Below are 17,412 nucleotides of genomic sequence, written 5' to 3' on the forward strand. Positions count from 1 at the left end.
GCATAAAAGGGAAGCAGTGGTTGGGAAGGCGGTGAGACAGGGTTGTAGCTTATCCTCGATGTTATTCAATCAGTATATTGAGCAAGCAGTAAAGAAAACAAAAGAAAAATTCGTAGTAGCTATTGAAATCCATGGAGATGAAATAAAAACTTTGAGGTTTGCCGATGACAGTGTAATTCTGTCAGAGACAGCAAAGGACTTGGAAGAGCAGCTGAACGGAATGGACAATGTCTTGAAAGCAGGATATAAGATGAATATCAACAAAAGCAAAACGAGGATAATGGAATGTAGTCGAATTAAATCGGGTGATGCTGCGGGTATTAGATTAGGAAATGAGACGCTTAAAGTAGTAAATGAGTTTTGCTATTTGGGGAGCAAAATAACTGATGATGGTCGAAGTAGAGAGGATATAAAATGTAGACTGGCAATGGCAAGGAAAGCGTTTCTGAAGAAGAGAAATTTGATAACATCGAGTATAGATTTAAGTGTCAGGAAGTCGTTTCAGAAAGTATTAGTGTGGAGTGAAACGTGGACGATAAGTAGTTTAGACAAGAAGAGAATAGAGGCTTTCGAAATGTGGTGCTACAGAAGAAAGCTGAAGATTAGATGTATAGACCACGTAACTAATGAGGAGGTACTGAATGGAATTGGGGAGAAGAGGAATTTGTGGCACAACTTGACTAGTAGAAGGGATCGGTTGGTGGGGCATGTCCTGAGGCATCAAAGGATCACCAGTTTAGTATTGGAGGGCAGCGTGGAGTGTAAAAATCGTAGAGGGAGACCAAGAGATGAATACACTTGCCAGATTCAGAAGGATGTAGTTTGCAGTAGTTACTTGGAGATTAAAAAGCTTGCACAGGATAGAGTAGCATGGACGAAGATTAAAATGCATCATACCAGTCTCTGAACTGAAGACCACAACAACAAAAAAGCTGTATTAATACAACGAGGTCACCGTCTTTCAAGTAAATGCCATTCAGTTTTCAAAAGTATTTCTTTGCTTCTTCAGAACTAAAGTTAATTTCTTTCATTAAACCACATACTATTGCGTGCACTTTTGCAAGTTCCTTGTCCTTCAGCACAATCCTCATTATTGGAAATTAATATTATTGTTATCAGTGATACTAAAGCCATTGCTCTTTATTTTTCATTAACTTGCATTGTGTATGCGAACATTCTAAATTATTTGCTAGCGCTGTTTTCTTTTTGCATTCGCATGTTACCTTATTGTTGTGTTAATGCAGCAGCCTATAACGAATAGCGAGCGTGTTTGGTGAAGTACGTTGAAAGGGATAAACTTTTGATTTTGGTAGATGTGTGCTGATCTGCAAGTTACGGCTTTTCTGAGATTTGCTTGTATGTGTGGACGTAATATTTAGTTAATCCTGGGTAAAAATAAATATTTTTGGTTTTAATTGTCTTCAAACTTAACTATAAGAACTATCACTTTATTAAATGAGCCACAGTCATTTCTAGTTAGATTAATAATCGAGGGGGTTGCTGTTTTCGTAATACTCTGAGATATACATTGAAGTGACAAAAACTCATCATACAGCGATATGCACATATACATATGGCGATAGTACAAAAGGGTAGTGCATTGGCAGAGCTCTCATTTGTATTCCGGTGATTCATGTGAAAAGATTTTCAATGGGAACTGTATGCAACTGTTACAGTGTTATCCACAAGTCTGAAGCAGTAAATATGAATACAATTAATTTTTATTCCAGTCTTTTTTTTCTTTCATCGTTATTATTGCGTTCTCGATTAAGTCATTAAACAAGTAAGGTAAGGTGATAGAGGGCATCCCTTCCATACTTCCCTTCCGAGTTTTGCTTCTTTCTTGCAACTATTAACACCCATTTCAGAACATTGACTGTTGTATGTACTCAGCATTCATATTCTGTCTTTCCAGTCAAGTCCCACTCTGGGCATTGCTTTAAATACTAACTTGCAATCAATCATAAAATGTTTTGTTTAGTTCAATAAATGTTATGTGTTTCCCCAGTTTACTGGTAATCTCATTTCCAAAATTTTATGTAGTGCCAATAATGATTCACTCGTTCCTTTTCCTGATTTGAAGCCAAATTTATCTTTGGAAAAGTTCCAGTCTATTTTATTTTTAATCCTTTCGTTAACTATTGACAGCAATATTTTCAAAGACATGACAGAAGGGCTAGTCTTCTATAATTTGTACAGTCCTTTGCATTTGCCCTGTTGGGTGGTTCAATATCTCTAGTTTTTGTGAAGTTGTTGGTATAATAACCTTTTCATAACTTTGTACTGTGTACTACAGTAAACAATTTACTTTTGATGTCATCACTACTGTTTTACAAGAGCTCTGCAGCGATGCCATCTGTAGCTATTGCTTCATTTGATTTTAACTTATTTAGTAATAACTCTTCTTTTGTTATCGGTGGTCCCTTATTATTTTCGTCATTTAGTTTTTCAATATACTCATCTAAACGTTCAGTTTCTGCACCTCTGTACAGATCTTGAATATACTCTTTCCATCTGTCATTTACATCCTCTACGTCAATAGCAGCTTCCTATTTTTATCTCTCAGTATATTACGCTTGGTTCTTCGTCTGTGTTGCAACAATTTAATCACGGAATAGGTTTCGTCACATTTACAATTTTAAAATCTTCTTCTAATTCCTAGCTGATATTTGCCAGACACTTTTCTTTCTCCAAATGACACAGCGGTGTTATCTTGTTTTTTGACTGATTTATGTTTACCAGGGCTTTTTGTAATTTTAATCAGTTCCTTTCAATGAATTCCAGTGTTTCTGGAGTCACCCAAGTCTTCCTAGGTTCTAACTTCCTTATTCCTAACTGTTGTGGCTGTATTTGTTATATTTACGTTCATAGCATCCCAACTGCTTTCTTCCCCTTCTCATTCACTTGTTGTCTGCTTGAATTCCTGCAAAACGTCTGAATTCGTCACTTTGGCTATTGCCCTTTTCTTTATACATTTCAACTTATGCTTCTTAAATGTCATATTGCACTTTGCTGTACCAATAGTATGGTCACAGTCTACAAGATGAACTAGAACTGCACCGACAGACTTTCAGAGTGTGGACTAAAACAAGTAAAAAATTCTGGTACAGGTGAGCTCTAAGATTCATACCTACGATACTGTTAAAAACATCTCTTCCACTTCATGATCTTTGCTTCCCATATTTTCGGAGAAGGTAGTATCTACCCAATAAAGAGAAAAATTGTATAAGCATGGACTCTAAAATGCATACCTTAAAAGCTATGAGCACATGTTTAGTAAAAGAGAAGTATGTGTTTTTCAGTAGCGAAGATAACTAAGTGCTCATTGATCTTAAGACAAGAACTTATTAACAACATTTTTCTCTTGTTTAGGCCCATACCTCTGAAAGTTTCTCGGTGAGTTCTGATTCACCCTGTGTATTAACACTAGGGCATCTGTGACTAGAGTTTAATTGATTTCAGTATTCAATAGCTTTTATTATTCATCATAATCTGTTTTCTGGTTTTGCAGGTTACTCAGAACAGCAAAACACTGAACAAGCCAAATAAATTTCCTTTGGACTCGATATTCAGTACTCAAGGGGTGACTCTACTCCACTGACTGTACAGTGCTTTGAATCTTTGCTTTTACCATTTACTGTCAGCATACCATGAAAATACACTGAAGAGCCAAAGAAACTAATACACCTGCCTAATATCGTGTAGGGCCCCCGAGGACACGCAAAAGCGCCGCACCCTGACGTGGCATGGATTCGACTAATGTCTGAAGTAGTGCTGGAGAGAAATTACACCATGAAACCTGTAGGGCTGTCCATAAATCCGTACGAGGAGCTGGATATCTCTTCTGAACAGAACATTGCAAGGCATCCCAGAAATGCTCAATAATTTTCATGTCTCGGTAGTTGATGGCCAGCAGAAATGTTTAAACTCGGAAAAGTGCTCCTGGAGCTCCTCTGTAGCAATTCTGGACTTGTGGGATGTCGCATTGTCCTGCTGGAATTGCCTGTCCGTCGGAATGTGCAACGGACATGAATGGATGAAGGTGATCGGACAGGATACTTACGTAGGTGTCACCTGTCAGAGTCGTATTTATACGTATCAGGAGTTCCATATTACGCCAACTGCACACGCTCCACACCAGTACAGAGCCTCCACCAGCTTGAACAGCCCCCTGATGACACGCAGGGTCCATGGATTCATGAGGTTGTCTCCATACCCGCATGCGTCCATCCGCTCGATACAATTTGAAACAAGAGTCATCCGACCAGGGAACATGTTTCCAGTCATCAACAGTCCAATGTCGGTGTCGACGGACCCAGGGGCGGAGCGAAAACCTTTGTGTCGTGCAGTCATCAAGGGTACACGAGTGGGCCTTTGGTGCCGAAAGCACAGTCGATGACGTTTCGTTGAATGGTTCGCACGCTGACACCAGTTGATGGTCCAACATTGAAATCTGCAGCAATTTGCGGAATAATTGCTCTTCTGCCACATTGAACGATTCTCTTCAGGCGTCGTTGGTCTCGTTCTTGCAGGATCTTTTTCCGGCCGGAGCGATGTCGGAGATATAATGTTTAACCGGATTCCTGATATTCACAGTAAACTCGTGAAATGATCGTACGGGAAAATTCCCATCGCTCGTGCGCCGACTATAACATCATGTTCAAAATCACTTCAATCTTAATAACTTGCCATTTCAGAAGCACTAACCGGTCTAACAACTGTGTAAGATACGTGTTGTCTTACACAGGCGATGCTGACCGCAGCGCCGTATTCTGTCTCTTTACATATTTCTGTATTTGAATACGCATGCTTATACCAGTTTCTTTGGAGCTTCAGTGTACATAGTCTCTACGTCACGTCTTTTGTGTTGTTCAGTTTATATTTGTGTACATCTTTTAGATTTCCGTAATTCATTTCACCAGAGTAGCCGGGTCTCCTTTAAGAGGTTTAAGAGATTCAGTTCCGTTAGCGTATCATGAACAAATTCTTGTGTTGCAGACGAGAAGGAATATCGGAGCCGCCACTGGACATGCGTGTCAACTCCAGCACAGGGCCTGGTTCACTCTACATCGAGTTTCTGACCAATGTTGAGGTGAATGTCCTTCTGAAACTGACCTCTTGGGATTGCATCTTGCTTTGCTAACTGCAGCTATGTGTTCAACTGAAGAAAAATTATATAGTCCATGTACGCTCTAAGGGTAAAAAAAAAAAAAAAAAAAAAAAAAAAAAAAAAAAAAAAAAAAAAACCTTGCATTTCCTGAAGGAATTATCTGGATGGGACGGAAATTGGTAGACGTGATGTGCGTGTACCGACAAGTAAACGATCATTTATTTAAGAAAAACACCTTCACAAACAGAATAAGTCAATAAAGCGTTGGTCCACCTTTGGCACTTATGCAAGCAATTTGCTAAATACTGTCCAAACGTCGTCTCAGATCCCGAGCTGGTTGGATGCTCCTGCCCATAATGCTCCAAAGGTTGTCAACCTAAGGTAGAGTTTGACAAGCACGAAGACAGGCAGTACAAACCCTCACAGTGTGCACGCGGGCGTTATCTCTTTGAAATGTAAGCTCAGGATGGCTTGCCATGAAGAGTAGCAAAACGGGGAGCATAATATTATCAACGTATCGCTGTGCTGCAAGGGCACTGTGGATGACAATCCAGTGGATCTTGCTATGTAAAGAAATGGCACCGTAGACCATCATTCCTAGGCCACCCTGCTTGGCGGCAGGCAGGTTGGTGGTGCAGCGCTATCTGGGGCGTCTCCAGACATGTCTTTGCTGGAGAACGGGGCTCAGCTCAAAGACGGGCTCATCATTGAAGACAATTCTTCTCCAGACAATGAGATTCCAGGCCGAAGACATGTTTGGAGACGTCTTGGACCGTTCTGGCATGCCAAGCTAACTGTCGCCCACGATATTGCCCGACATCCAGAAGTTACGGTCTGGGGACCCGTTCCTTTTCATAGCAGGTCTTCTTTGGTTGTCGTCTGCGGCATCCAGACAGCGCAGCGATCCGTCGAAGATATTATACGCCCCGTTTTGTTGCACTTCATGGCAAACTATCCTGAACTTACATTCGAACAAGATAATGTCCGCCCACACAGAGTTTCTACTGCTTGTTCTAATGCTTGCTAAACCGTACCTTGGGCAGTGAGGTCGCCAGTTCTCTCGACAGCTGAGAATGTTTGGAGCATTATGGGCAGGGCCATTCAGCTATCTCGCAATTTTGACGATCTAAGCGCCAATTGGTCAGAATTTGGCACGATATCCCCAGGAGCACATCCATCAACTCTATCGGTCAAGACCAAGCCGAATAACTTCTTGCGGTATGGGTAGTGGTGGACAAACGCCCTACTGACATGACAATTTGTGAAGCTCTTTCTTTTGAGTAAATCATCCAATTTTTCTGAAACTGTAATCATTTGTTTGTCCGTACATGTAAATCACATCTGTCCTATTAGGATGATTCCTTCAAGGTAGGTCGTTTCTTTTGGCTTAGTGCGCACTACCACAAAGCATGTGAGTGTTCAAATTGTGGCTGACTGGTTGACTTTGCCTCGAGGCTACATATATGTGTGTGCATCACAGTTATTCTGTTTTTCATTATCTCCACATATCAAACTTTTAAAAAACTTTGGTTATTGCTGGGAAACCATGTTAAAAATGCCTAGAATAAGAGGGGGGTTAAAACCTTACACATCATGCTGCAGCTGTTTGGTCAATTATCGGAAAACCTCAAGGAGCCAGTCATCCTGATAACACGCAAAAAACTCCCCCCACGATTCTGAGAAGCAAGTCGAAGATTTCATACACAGTTAAAATTTATGGCACATTCGTGTAACTGTTAAGTACTATACAGGTCAGGACATGACTGCTAGGTTATGGGGTGAATTTGGCTGTTGGCAAGTGAGGATGGAATGCCATTTGCCTACGTGGATCACGGTGGAGGGGTGGTTCTGACTGGGGGGCAAATAGTTCACTGTCGGTAAAACATCCCTGATTGTGAAAGTTTGTTATTCGTGACAATTTCAGAGATGGAATAACAGCTGAAGAGGAGGTCGGTAGCTTCTGTCACGTTGTCAGGCACAATCGCTGGTGCATGCCGGGATCAAATGCTGTCCACAAGAGAGGCAATGCTTGCCTGCAGCACCTAGCGGGTGAATCGTCCCTGCAAAGGCACCAAATCGACTGCACACAGATTTACACTGGACAGAGGGCTACGGCTAATAGCATTACAGTCTGCCGATGGCGGCTGGCTGCTTCAGCTTTAACTCAAAGCGGTCTTCTTCTTGCAGTCATCGACTGGCGTTGACTGCAATGCTCGGCATACCAAACCCAACTGTATACTGATGAGAACTACCGAAGTACTGAGGCTGAGGGTCTAAATCAGGTGGTTTATACGTTAATCAGGCTGTATAGTGCTTCTTCAGCGACGGCGCTTCAGTCTGGAAATGGTAACAAGTTGTAGCACCCAGACATAGCATGTTGTCATCGGGATGACGGGTGGTTCTACCTGTGTGACATCATTCTGCTGTATCAACGCTATACAGCTCATTACACCGGACGAGGCTGTGGTGCAAAACTCCTTTCTCTTCAAAATTCGCCTCCAAATAGTGCCGTGTTTACAAATGCAAAATTCACCATATTTCCTTTCCAAAATTTAGCGTAAGCCATGTGGTTCATTAGTTGTTTACCAATTTAAATGCTATTTCCTACCCAGTCTGTTAGCAACTGGTGCAGTGGGAGCCCATTCGCTTGGGCATTCTCCTCTTAACGTATGTACAGGTTTCACGAAGTAGTTAGAACCACAATCATACCAGAAACTGAGCCACTAATTGACATGATTTTATTGAGCTGCTTATCTAGGATGATGGAGCTTTTGCTCAACGCTAACGTATCCTTTCTGCGCAATTATAAGTTCATCCAATGAATGGATATGGTCAGGTTGCAAGATGTCAATTAGGTAAGATAGGTTCTGGATTGGCCGCTCCTCCAGTCGTTTTTGCAGCTGGTGCAACAAGGGCCCCAGTGATAGCTGGCAGGTGAAATGAAGTTCCTACTACACACATCAAAAATTTTTTCCATCATCCCGCTTCCCAGAACTCCTGAAGATAGACATTGACTGTGGATATTGTATCACAGACACTGTCCCTTTGACTCTTATGAGATGTCACTTAAACCGCCCAAAGATATAAACAACCATGCATGAGCAGCGCCTATTAGACGGAGGGGGTCCAACAGCCGATCAGTTCCAGTCATTCCACCAGGACGGAGGTACACGACTCGTGATGTCTGTAGTTCAACCATGCCTAGACGGTCAATTTCGTGGTTCGATCGCGTCAGCATTGTTACTTTGCGCCAGGAAGGGCTCTCAACAAGGGAAGTGCCTACGCGACTCGAACTGAACCAAAGCGATGTTGTTCTGACATGGGGGAGACACAGAGAGACAGGCCGCCCAAGGGCTACTACTGTAGGGGATGACCGCTACCTACGGATTATGGATCGGAGGAACCCTGACAGCAACACTATCATGTTGAACAATGCTTTTCGTGCAGCCACAGGACGTCGTGTTACGACTCAAACTGTGCGCAATAGGCTGCATGATGCGTAACTTCCCTCCTGACATCCATGGCGAGATCCATCCTTGCAACCACAAGGCCATGCAGCGCGGTACAGATAGGCCAACAACGTGCCGAATGGACCGCGCTCAGGACTGGCTCACGTTCTCTTCACCGATGAGTGTCGCATATGCCTTCAACCAGACAATCGTCGTAGATGTATTTGGAGGAAACCCGGTCAGGCCGAACGCCTTAGACACACTGTCCAGCGAGTTCAGCAAGGTAAAGGTTCCTTGCTGTTTTGGGGTGGCATTATGTGCGGCCGACGTACGCCGCTGGTTGTCATGGAAGGCGCTGTAACGTCTGTACGATACGTGAATGCCATCCTCCGACCGATAGTGCAACCATATCGGCAGCATTTTGGCGAGGCATTCGTCTTCATGGGCGACAATTCGCGCTCCCATCGTGCACATCCTGTGAATGACATACTTCAGGATAACGACATCGCTCGACTAGAGCGGCCAGCATGTTCTCCAGACATGAACCCTATCGAACATGCCTCGGATAGGCTGAAAAGGGCTGTTTATGGACGACGTGATCCTCCACCCACTCTGAGGGATCTACGCCGAATCGCCGTTGAGGATTGGGACAATTTGGACCAACAGTGCCTTGATGAACTTGTGGATAGTATGCCACGACGAACACAGGCATGCATCAATGCAAGAGAACGTGCTACTGGGTCTTGTACCGGAGTGTACAGCAGTCTGGACCACCACCTCTGAAAGTCTCGCTGTATGGTGGTACAACACGCAATGTGTGGTTTCCATGAGCAATAAAAAGGGCGGAAATGAGTTTGTGTTGATCTCTGTTCCACTTTTCTGTACAGGTTCCGGAACTCTCGGAATCAATACTTTTTGTGTGTGTGTGTATCACGGGTTGTACCATTAACGAATAACTCACTACTTTGTTATTCCTGTCTCATCATTCCACGGGGTTGTTCTTGCTGGTAACGATTTATAATAATTATCTCAGGTGTAAACATGGAGTAAACCAAATGCACACACCAGCCTTCTGAAAGTAAGTGTGCAGCATTGGAACATTCGTTTTGCACCCTACTGCATCCGCTTTCTGTAGCAAGAACTGTATCTCGTATGCCTTTGTGTCGGTGTCGACCATCCTGGCTGGACATATAGTAGCTCTTTCCCTATGACATCGACGGACATCATCCGCCGACATCAACATGTAACCTTCTCTTTCCATGAAGTTCAGCATTACCTCCTGTGTCTTTACGCATACATATTTGACGAGAGCTTCCCATTTTACTGGACATGGGCACTACCAGTATTTGGCTGGCTAGGGGAGGGAAGATTGTGGCGTTAAGTTCCTGATCACCAGACTTTGCGTCATCATCTGGTTTAAATACCAAACCTCCCCACACTGTCTTATGAAGTGAGGGCATGAGATACTCTTGAAGTTGATCTGTCTGTCAGATGGGGACGTTAAGCTGGGCAGCTCCCTTGGTGCTATTGATGAGGAGCAGCCCATGAGCCAGAACCGGGTTTCACACTCTCTCTTCTCTAATCATCTTCATCATACGACACAAACATTACACTACACACACACACACAAAAGCGCGCGCGCTGTGCGTACATGTAGTATTACAAATAGTGTATAAGTCGCATGTTCTAAATCAACAATCAAATGCTGTTGCTTTCACTCTTGCATCCCTTATGTTGTCCGCTCGTGATCACAGTAATCTTGCCGCTGTTAATATCTGACAGATTCACTCTGGTTTGTATTATGTTTAAATTTTGATTCACTGTGCCCCATGTTGTTTTCATATATCCTCTTAGTTCTGCAGTTAGTTGCCACAGTATTTGAGCTGTCCTGTTCCAGTTTCTTTAATTGTTTAATATGTCACTCGATAACTGCTGTATTCCTATTCCAATTTTCTCGCACTTGTCCTAGCTTGCATTTGAGTTCCCAGATATTGCCAGTATTCGCAGTTCCAAAGACTGTCTTCAATAATTTCCTGCGTGCATCTAACCATCCGCTTCTTTAACACAGTAAGATATATGGCGCTAGATCAATTACTTGGCTTAACTGTTGCTGTAGTCATTCCTATGAAAGATGCAACTCTTGATTCTCTCCTCATATCTCCTCCAATGTTCTCTTCCTCCTACCATTGAGATGTAATTCAGTGAATATCTCCACCAGTCTCTGTACCTCATTCCATACTTTCCTTACATATCCAATGGTACTTCTGTCTGGTGAACAATACTCTTCCTTTGAATTGCTGATTCTGTAGTGCGTCCACCTCTTCTCAACTGAAAAGGCGTAGCAAAACCAGAATTATCGCAAACATCATGATTGTCCTTGGTTGTTACGCCACCAGGGGGAAATGAATCCATATCACTCTTCCTCCCCCTCTCTAACAACTGGACGTCTGTGGTTCATTATGACACACCAACAATGACACAACTCATCCTTTTACATTTACATACCTCTGTTCCACTTGCACATTATACTGTCTGCCAATACCATTACCAGAAAACATGTCATAATGAGAAGACAAATCTCCTTACACTATCAATAAAAAAAACTTAGAAAATACGGCAATGATCTGAACATTACATAATTTACCACGAAGCGTGATCATATATTCCCTAATCCTCGTGACCTGTTGGTGTTTGTTTTGATTGGTTTTGTTTTAGGTCACAAAAACAACTGGGGTCATACGCGCCCAAGTCAAAAGTATAGAACACGAAGACAGAGAGTAGTTACAAAACGACCGTACGTCAATCCCTACTTACATAAGAGAAGACGGCTAAAAACAGGGCCGTGGAATGGTTCAAATGGCTCTGAGCACTATGGGACTTAACATCTGTGGTCATCAGTCCCCTAGAACTTAGAACTACTTAAACCTAACTAACCTAAGGACATCACACACATCCATGCCCGAGGCAGGATTGGAACCTGCGACCGGAGCGGTCACGCGGTTCCAGACTGAAGCGTCTTTAACCGCACGGCCACACCGGCCGGCAGGGCCGTGGAGACAGGGCAACAAATGCGACCATAAAGAAACTAAAAATTTAATGGCCTTTGCCATTTTGCTTTGACGGATAAAAAGTAAAACGCGGTCGGCAGCCTGCGCGTCATTTGCTAGAATGGTCGATAACTCAGACGGCAGACCCAAGCAAGAATGTTAACTTTTAAAAAATGGGCATTCCGTCAGGAAGTAGCAGACAGAACTTGGGCACAATGCGTACAAAGTGGTGGGGAAGCGCCACTTATCAAATGACGATGGCTAAAAAGGCAGTGCCCAATACGCAACCTAGTTAACATGACTTCCTCCCGGCGTGAGGGCCGAGAGGAGGTCGTCCAAGCCGCTGGGAGAGGCTTAATAATCCGGAGCTTATTCCCATGAAGGGAGGACCAATGGCAAATCAAAAGGGCTACCACCTCCTGACAGACGGCAACCCAAAGATCATTGGAGGGAATATAGGAACTAGTGGGCTGACGTACGAGGATTGCAGCCTTGGCAGAAGCGTTAGCAGCTTCGTTTCGTGGAATGACCAGGAATCCACATAAACATCAGAGTGGCTCCACCAATAGTGAGCAAGTGACAGTTTTCCTGGATCCGTTGCGCTAAGGATTGGGCAGTGTAGAGTGCACACAGACCTTGAAGGGCGCTGAGAGAGTCTGAGCACAGGACACAATTGAGAAGTCTATGTCGCTGGGTGTACTCCGTGACCTGAATCATGGCGAAGAGCTCGGCTGTAAATACTGAGTCCGCAGCTCGTGGTCGTGCGGTAGCGTTCTCGCTTCCCACGCCCGGGTTCCCGGGTTCGATTCCCGGCAGGGTCAGGGATTTTCTCTGCCTCGTGATGACTGGGTGTTGTGTGCTGTCCTTACGTTAGTTAGGTTTAAGTAGTTCTAAGTTCTAGGGGACCGATGATCATAGGTGTTAAGTCCCATAGTGCTCAGAGCCATAAATACTGAGCAGCGAGCCGGAAATCGATATCTAAGGCGTGGGCGCCAATGACGAAGGAACTTATTGGTGTGTCCTAAGTGGCTAATGTACCTCATGCGCAGCGTGCATGCAGTCTTCTGATTTATTTCTCCCCTTCTTATGCCCTACCTTCCCCTTTTCTTCACATGTAGCGGCACTTCCACTTGTGATAAAGCATACAGAGAACCTTTAAAAGGCGTAATGCATCCCGTGTGGACAATGGTAGCTTGTATTGGCAATTGTAATGGAACGTTCAGTGACGATGTCATTTCTATGACTTGGTATGGCGCTTGATATTGAGTAATAAATTTCTTTGGTGTTATTTTCGGGATTCGCAACAGGTGACGTAGTTGTCTCATTAGTTCATACATGAAGTTACTGCACTGATTAGTATTTATTGTGGCTGGGATGTCAAATTTCTATAACCAATTATTCCCCATTGCTGATTTGCAATGGCGGCCATTGCACTATAATGATAAAAATGGTCTATGATAATTAACACGTACAGTTAGCTGCTGTTATTTGGTTAAATGGACACAAGGTGTCCATCCCTACCATTTCGGATGGCCGGCATTCCTCCAACAAGCTTTGAACCGATATTTGCTGATATCTCAAACCGATAGATTGTGCACAAGGCACCCAGTTCCTCAGATACTGGTTCATGTCCTCCACCAATACTCTTCAGCTAACCTACGATCTGTTGTCCTTCATCATCTGTGTCATGATAAACTGTGAGCGCTAGCTTCTTTAATAGTTCTTCTCTCAGGGCTGCAGGCACCATGATGCTTAAGCCCAATCTTCATGGCCTGCCTAGTAATCCATCGTTCACGGCAAACCGTGGCACTGTTTTGAATAGCGTGTGGTCTGCGTCAGCAGTTTATATGTCATGCCACTCTGCAAGGCTTCAGCCAAGCATTCGTATGACATCAATCACTATGCTTCGCCCACCAGCATTGCCACGCTTCCAGCCCAACGTCTGAACTACCTCAGAATCGAATTCGATTAATTTCGGTGCCCATCGAGTCAATCTGCTTGAAGGATCTTTTAATTCAAACAGCCATTTAATGTTGTGTGGTCAGTTAAGGCTCCCAATTTCCTGCTTTATGTGTAGTACCTAAAGTATGTGACACCGTATATTAATCTCAACATTCCCTTTTTCGTGGTGGAGTAATTTTCTTGGCTTTATCTATTTGTATGATGTGTATGCTACTAGGTGCACTTTCCCATTCACTTCCTGGCTTAGAACATAACTTACCACCTTGTTGCTCCCTCATAGCTCACATTAAATTCATCTTAATAATTTGGAAATATTAATACAGGGGTAATCGGTAGTTCCCCCTTAATTTTCTGGACATGGGTTGACATTCTACCACAAGCTGGAATTTTACAGCCCTCTTTAATAAACGTGTCAATGGTCTGGCAGTGTCAGCCAATCCCTCAACAAATTTTCTATGAGAATCGGGTAATCCTAAAAGTAACGATATATGTTTTGTAGTCTGTGGTGATGGGAACTCAACACATAGCAGCCTCAGGTCGGTCTTTATGTAGTCATGGCTAATCATATGGCCTAGACAGTTCTCTTCTGTAATGCAAAGTGGCACTTCTCGATACTCAGTATTAACCACATTGAATGCTACCTTGTAAACACTTGTAGACGTTGTATGTTCTTCTCTTTATTCTTCGAAAAGACGATAGTGTCATCCAATTAAATCATACACCAATGAGTTCAAACCTCTAAACACCTCTGCCAGCAATCGTTGAAATGTGGCTGGTGCTTTTTGTAGCCCAAATGGTGCAACTGGTAATAACTACATTTTAAATTCATTTTGGAAAATTATTTGCAACGATCAAAGTTGTCTAATGTTTTAATATTTGTTACAGGATATGCATTTGTAACGGTTCTGAAGTTTAAATATCGGTAATCACAAGGGAACCTGTTCTTTTTCGCCTTGTCCAATGATTTTTGTTTATAAAACCGACTGGTGCTCCCCAGGAACTAATACTCTCTTCACTAATCCCATAATTCTGTTTCTGATTGATAAATTCTTCCATTACGGATTGCGAATGTTGAGGTATTCTACACAGTTTTCTACGCACAGGAGAGTTACCCCCAGTCAGCATCCTGTGTTGTATAGCGCGTATTGCTAGCAACAGTCCACCATGTTTGAATAAGTCTGCGTACTTCATCAATAGCACCTCTATGGCTGCTCTTGTGTTCTCCCTCCAAGTAATGAACTATCCCATTCAATGCAAATTGTTATCATGCAGAACATCCGAATTGGTAACTAATAATCGTTTTACCGAAAACACTTCATCGGCGCCTAAATTATCCATGTTAGTAGGAAGCATGTCTTCTTCATATACTTCCTGCACATGTACCATGATGCTACGCACACTGATGGAAAAAATGGTACAACTCGAAAGACAACGTCGATTTTGATCTGATGTACTGGTAATGGTTCCAACATCATCCACCAACGGATAGCGTAGTGCCACACCAGCTAGAGAGCCACCTGTGTCTACCATTTAATAGGGAATAATAACAGCCAGAAGGCTCAGTGTAGTGCAGTTGTGTGAAGCATGCAGTGGAGACACACTCCTGCGTCCTCTACCCAACTGAGCGAGCTTGAAGAAGGTCATATTGTGGCCTTCTGAGTGATAGACTGGTCTTTCAGGAAATAGCCACACAAGCTTGAAGTGCTGCATCAGTTGTGTAACGATGCTGACATCAGTTGTCTCGTGAACATTCTCACACCTGTAGATAGTGTTCTCGATATCCACGCACTGCAGGTGCCTGCCAGAATCGACGTTTTGTAAGGGCAGTAAAGCCAGAAATTACGGATACCACAGCACAGATAAGATGGCTTATGAACCCAGACGTATCAACATGAAGAGGTGGGAATCGGTTATTAACAATAGGACGTATGATGTTCTGGATGTCCGCGCACCACAGATGCCTGCCAGAATACTTATTGTAAGGACAGTAAAGGCAGAAATTGTAGCTACCACAGCACAGATAAGCTGGCTTATATACCCAGACGTGTCAACATGAAGAGTTGAGAAACGGTTATTAACAATGGGACTGTGGGCACACACACCTCCAGCCCATCTTCCACTCATGTCCGCAGCTCGTAGTATAGTGGCTAGCGTTGCTACATCTGGATCACGGGGTCCCCTGCTCGACTCCCGGCCGGGTTGGTGATTTTCTCCGCCCAGGGACTGGGTGTTTGTGTTGTCTTCATCATTTCACCATCATTCGTGAAAGTGGCGATGTTGGATAATGGAAACCTTGAGAATTTGTACAGGCGTTGATAACCCCGCAGCTGAGCGCCCCACAAACCAAACATCAACATCATCTTCCACTCACGCCACGGCGTCGATGTGCACAGGTCAACTGGTGTTGCCAGAGGATCACTTGGAAGATGGAAAGGTGCACCGTGGTCTTCAGCGATGAAATCAAATTCTGACTGCAAGCAAGTGATGATTGTATGTGCGAACAACATAGACCTGGTGAGCACTGTGTCATATTCGTCCAGGAGACACTGGCCCCACCCCCAGGCCTTGGGTTGTGATAAGCTACAGTTCTCGTTCACCTTTGGTGTTTCCGGATGTGACACTAACCAGCGCTTAGTATGTGCAGAATGTTGTTAGGCATGTTCTTTTGCTATTCTGGGAATAGGAAGGTGATGTGTTGTTCTGACAGCATAAAGCTCGTCCACAAACTGTCTCATCCACAAACTGTCTCTAACCTCAATGTGCTCTGCAAGACGTCCAGTAACTCCCCTGGCCGGCACGATCTGTGGACTAGTCTCATCGAGCACGTGTGGGATATGATGAGACGAGAAGTGACACTTGTCAGCCAACAAACGTTACAGAAGTACTTGAACAAAAGAGAGGATGAGGAGGAGATTAGTGTTTAACATCCCGTCGACAACGAGGTCATTAGAGACGGAGCGCAAGCTTGGGTGAGGGAAGGATGGGGAAGGAAATCGGCCGTGCCCATTCAAAGGAACCATCCCGGCATCTGCCTGAAGCGATTTAGGGAAATCACGGAAAACCTAAATCAGGATGGCCGGAGACGGGATTGAACCGTCGTCCTCCCGAATGCGAGTCCAGTGTGCTAACCACTGCGCCACCTCGCTCGGTAGTACTTGAACAGATCGAGCAAGTGCAGCATAACGTGTTTCAGTACTGGTCAATTTGTCGTACCTCAGAACCGCTTGTGCTACTGATCTGTGTTCATGTACTCCATAAGCACTCTTACAACACTAAATCTTGAATGAACTGAAAACCTCCGAAAGAGTGTACTAATTTTTTTCCGGCAATGTATAAAATAATGTGATGTATCCATTCCGTCGTTGTCTAACAGTAGCTCTAGCACACAAAAGATACACTGAAGCGCCAAAGAAACTGTTATAGGCATGTGTATTCTAATACAGAGATCTGTGATCAGGCAGAATACGGCGCTGCGTTCAGCAAAGCCTAAATAAGACAAGTGTCTGACGCAGTTATCGGTTACTGCTCCTAAAACGGCAGGTTATCAAGAACGTGGTGTTATAGTAGTCGCACGAGCGATGGGCACAGCGTCTCCGAAGTAGCGATGAAGTGGGGATTTCCAGCACGACCATTTCACAAGTGTACAGTGAATATCGGGAATCCGGTAAAACATAAAATCTCAGACATGTCTGCAGCCGGAAAAAGATCCTGCAAGAATGGGACGAACGACGACTGAGAGAATCGTTCAGCGTGCCTCAAGTGCAACCTTTCTCCAAGTTGCTGCAGATTTCAATGCTGGGCCATCAACAACTGTCGGCGTGCGAACCATTCAACGAAACATCAT

General features: G+C 43.8%; 1 protein-coding gene across 1 annotated transcript in view; it reads left to right on the forward strand.

The window, feature by feature from the left end:
* Nucleotides 1-17,412, forward strand: part of LOC126474742 (sodium channel protein Nach-like) — a 215,725-nt gene that overhangs the window by 86,978 nt on the left and 111,335 nt on the right. Inside the window, exon 5 of the mRNA XM_050102219.1 lies at nucleotides 4,999-5,092. Within this exon, the coding sequence (XP_049958176.1) occupies nucleotides 4,999-5,092 (94 nt within the window). The remainder of the gene's footprint in view (nucleotides 1-4,998; nucleotides 5,093-17,412) is intronic.

The sequence above is a fragment of the Schistocerca serialis genome, chromosome 4 (assembly GCF_023864345.2).
Source record: "Schistocerca serialis cubense isolate TAMUIC-IGC-003099 chromosome 4, iqSchSeri2.2, whole genome shotgun sequence".
Taxonomy (NCBI): Eukaryota; Metazoa; Arthropoda; class Insecta; order Orthoptera; family Acrididae; genus Schistocerca; species Schistocerca serialis.